A 4,308-nucleotide genomic window follows, 5' to 3' on the forward strand; every position below is an offset into this window, starting at 1 on the left:
AAAAAAATCATTTTTTCAATGAATCTAGATTCTTAGTCCTGGCGAATAGTTTTTAAAGGTCCATAAATCAATTTTAAAATGTATTTAAGTTTAATATTTTTTTTGCTCCTACTCCCCGTTCGGCCGCCGTAGAATTGAGCCGTGTAGGCCACCGTACAGCAGCTAGTTAGCCAGCTCCCTTTATCTGAATGGAGCCTGTTAGCATGGAGGACAGCGTGATTCAACCCGCTGCTTCGTCTTTAAAAATCATTTCAGATCCTACAATGTTCCGGGGGAAGACAGAGCTTCACCAGAGCACAGTTGTTTACAAGAAGAGTAAAATAAAATTGCGGTACAGTTTTTGGAAATAAGACAAAATTCACAGAAGATGAAAGTGAAGCAGTCGACCAGTGAACTCTGCAACAAACTTCCAGCTGATTCTCCAAAGGCTGTGAAGAGTTCCCTCTCCATCTCCTGCTGCATCACTAAGGATTTATGATCACACAGCTCAGTGGAAGGTGACGGGTTCAGCTTTATTTTAATACGATGGATTTAATGTACGTTATTCCTCCGTGTAAGATTTTTTTTTTTGAGACAAAGCAGCTCCACAACTTCACCATGAAACAACAGATGGGAGAAGCTCTGATGCAGCTGCAGCTCAAAGGAAACTGTTATTTCTCACATTAAACTAAAACTTATAGATAAGTTGTTCCAACAAACTTTATGTAATTTGTCTTTTTAACAGGTTGAAGAAATGACACATCTCCTGGAGCCAGTTCTAAATGAGACAGTTTATGATTTATAAATTATAGTTCAGAAGTTTTTGTGCAAACTTGCACAGGTTTTTAAATTTAGTTAAAGATTTACCAAATATGAATCAATATGGTTAAGACTGAAGTCTGTATATTTCATATTAGGTTAAGTTTTGAAAATATAACAAATGTTAGAGCAATATGGTTAAAAATAACTGAAGTCTGTATTTTATTTTGAGTTAAAGGTTATTGTACTATGTTAGGCTGAAGTCTGTTTACTTTTATATTTATATATTTTGAATTATTTGTCTGTGATGGACTGGAGACCTGTTGTCCTCCGCCTCTCACACAATGATGGCTGATATGGGCACCAGTGACACCAGTGACTCGAAAAGGAAGAAGTGGGTAAAGATGATGGATGGATGAATTATTTTTTTTAGAAAAATTCAGGCAGCTAAGCTAACCTAATACTGGTCATTTAAGTTACAGAATTTTATACACTCCTATATTTTTTCTATTTTTGGTATAAACATAAAATTAATCAAAAAGATTTGATACAGTAAGGAACTAAATGATTGTTTTAAATAAATGTTCTATTTGATTACACTGTTGTTTAATCTTTTCAGCTTGTCAGTTACATATACATTATAATTGAAACTAAATTTATGACCATGTCAATTGAAAAATCGTTGCCGAATCTAAAAATCGATTTTAAAATCGTATCGTGACTCCAAAAATTGGAATCGAATCGGATCACCAGACACAGAGAGATTCGCACCCCTAATTAAAATGTTGTTTTGTCTGGATCAGAGGCTGCAGCAGTCGTCTGACCTCGCCTTTGTCTGGTAACATTTATAAAAAGACTCCTGGGCTCTCGGTGAGCAGACTGGGGACGGAGCATCATGTAACATTTTGATGCTTGTATTTCAACACTGCTCCATCTTGCAAGATTAAAACCTGGGATTAAGAAAATATCTACCTCTTCTGTGTGGCTATTTATTTAAAGAGCTATTACAAGGATAATAAATTATCGTAACAGCTTAAATCACAATCAATGTATTGGGCACCTGATATAGCACATTCCTGTACTCTTACCACTTAAAGAGCTTTTATCCAACAAGTAACATTCACATAATATACATAAACACACATATGTGTATAACTACACATCAGTTCTTAGATCAGGAGCCATGAAAGTTTCAACACCTTCTCAATATCAAACCGTCAAACCACTGATCGGAAGACATTTGTCTCTCCCTTCTGTTTGATTAAATCAACGACTCACCTGATTTGTCGCAGCAAGTCGATCTTTACCCTGTCGTAGCCTCCATAATCAACGTATCTGATCTCCACTTCATCTGTTTCTTTGTAGAATGTAATGACCTGAGCTCTCCACCAGGCTCCTTCCACTGCTGGAGCTGCACAGATGACACCAACTGGAAGAAGAAACACCAGACTCTTGGAATTTAACTGAACAAGCACAAACGAACAGACGCAACAGAGCATTTCACATACAGAGACTTGTATGCATTATTTATGTGTTAAAGACTGCTGACCGCACAGAAAGAACAAATAAAACACACACCTATCTCAGGGCTCTCAGTGTTTGGTGTAAACCTTGTGAATAACTTTTATCTTCTCTGTAGATGGCTTTTGAAATTACATCCTTTTGGGGAAAAAGGACTTCCTGATAAGTGTAACAGGTGGATTGCTGTTTTAGAACATCTAAAATCTCAAAGTTTTCAGAACCTTTCAAGCAAACACTTAACACCTTTACAGTATCATCCGTTTCACACTACATGGTTATTTCAGCAGAAATATGAAATTCCTGCAGGAAGTGACCTAAGATTGATCAGGAATTGTTGCAGCTAGCGGCTGCCATTAGAACTCACTGATGAAAATGTACAAATGTACAAAAACATTGTTTGCATGAACTAGTATGAATTTGTCAGAGTCAGGGAAGTTTTATTGTCATTTCAACTATGTACAAGTACATATTGAAATGAAACAGCGTTTCCCAGAATCACGATGCAACACAACATAAAGTGCAAATACAAAACAACACAGTGCAGATACACAACAGAACAATAAATACAAACAGACCTACAATAAATGCAAAAAGACATCTAACCTAATCTAAACATTTCAATCTAAACAAGTAATTTAGAGACAAGACTAGAGACACGTGTTGATTAGTACATGTGTAGGTGGTACATGAGGTAGAAACATGTTCTGATGTGGTTAGCAGCTATGTTCCCTCTAAGCTGCGTGCCTACGCAATCACGCACTGCTCGCACATTCTATGCGCACAAGAAAATCTATGTTGCGCAGTTAGTGCAACTGTGCAAATGCCCAAGCAAAATGTCCAGTTATCCCTCGCTTTGTAATAAATTGTCAGCCTGAGCACAGTGGTCTCTACAATCTGTCTGTATGCAGCGCAGAAATACGTGCAGACTGGGGGAAAGGACCCACCCCCGGTCAAAACAGATTTGTGTCACGTGATTTGTGTAGCGACAACGTAAGTTTACGAAGAAGTTAAAAAAAATCAACAAATTAAATCACATGCGAACTTTCATTCCGGCCAATCAGCGTCTTTTGGAATCTCGGAGCTGACGTGCAAAGAAGCTAGCTACATACAACTTCTTTGGCTTCTAGTGCTTTTCCAAGCTTTATACTGCATATTTCATGGCATACCGAGGAATAATATTTGACATTGTGGATTTATCACAGAAGTTTATGGTCGTAAGACGTCAAACAAAGGTGGTAAGTAAGCTAATCCCACGACTTGTAGCCGTTTTTATCATGCCGTGTTAGCAAATGGTGCTCAGTGTATATCTGGATGGTCAAAGAAAAATTTTACAAGGCAGTGGTGAGAACAGCTATGCAGTATGGTCTGGAGACAGCGCTAGGAATATGCAATATATGTGGCACACGGTAGAAACAATAGACATTTAGCTTATAATAGAGATATGTATTCTACCGGCTAACCGCAGTAATGCTGTGTCTGATGTAAAATCAGAGTTGTCAGATTTACTCGTTATGTTTTATTGCGTTGAAAACTGTGCATAAATGGTGTTAAAGTCTGTTTTCTTCGAGAGCTAAGTAGCGAAGCTACAAGCTAACTACGGCCGGCTTGCCGTAGTGTTGCCATATTCTGACAAGTGCAAAACGCTGTGCTCCGTCGAAAGTTAAATTAAGCGTTGGTCAGCTTTAGCGAGTGCATTTGTGCTAAAAAAAACAACAACAAAGGATTAACCTGCTCTCTGATCTGTGAAAAGAACACGGTGTTGCGATTTTACTGTGAGACACTCTCTGGTCAAAGCCACAGAGGAAATCGGTCACCATTTTGTGTCAGCTCTCCTTAAAGCGAAAGGAGACGTCCACTGGAGGAACCCCTCCTTTGCTTTTGAAGCCAAACCTTCGACTATCAGAAACTGGACTATCAATCAACCTTTATTTATACAGGTAAATCCCATTGAGCCTCGAGGACTCATTTACAAGAGAGACCTGATTTCAACAAAGAAAGATGACAACAATGGACAACAGCAACAACAATAAGCAGTTATAAAAACTCATA

The 4,308-nt window shown here is 38.1% G+C and overlaps 1 protein-coding gene across 1 annotated transcript in view; it reads right to left on the reverse strand.

Annotated features, from left to right (window-relative positions):
• The window catches only part of akap1b (A kinase (PRKA) anchor protein 1b), a gene marked incomplete at its 5' end in the record, with an annotated part of 106,718 nt that overhangs the window by 42,678 nt on the left and 59,732 nt on the right, over positions 1-4,308 (reverse strand). Inside the window, 1 exon segment of the mRNA XM_037677356.1 lies at positions 2,017-2,167. Coding sequence (XP_037533284.1) covers positions 2,017-2,167 — 151 coding nt within the window.

This window comes from Nematolebias whitei, chromosome 6 (genome assembly GCF_014905685.2).
Source record: "Nematolebias whitei isolate Nwh7 chromosome 6, NemWhi1, whole genome shotgun sequence".
Classification (NCBI taxonomy): Eukaryota; Metazoa; Chordata; class Actinopteri; order Cyprinodontiformes; family Rivulidae; genus Nematolebias; species Nematolebias whitei.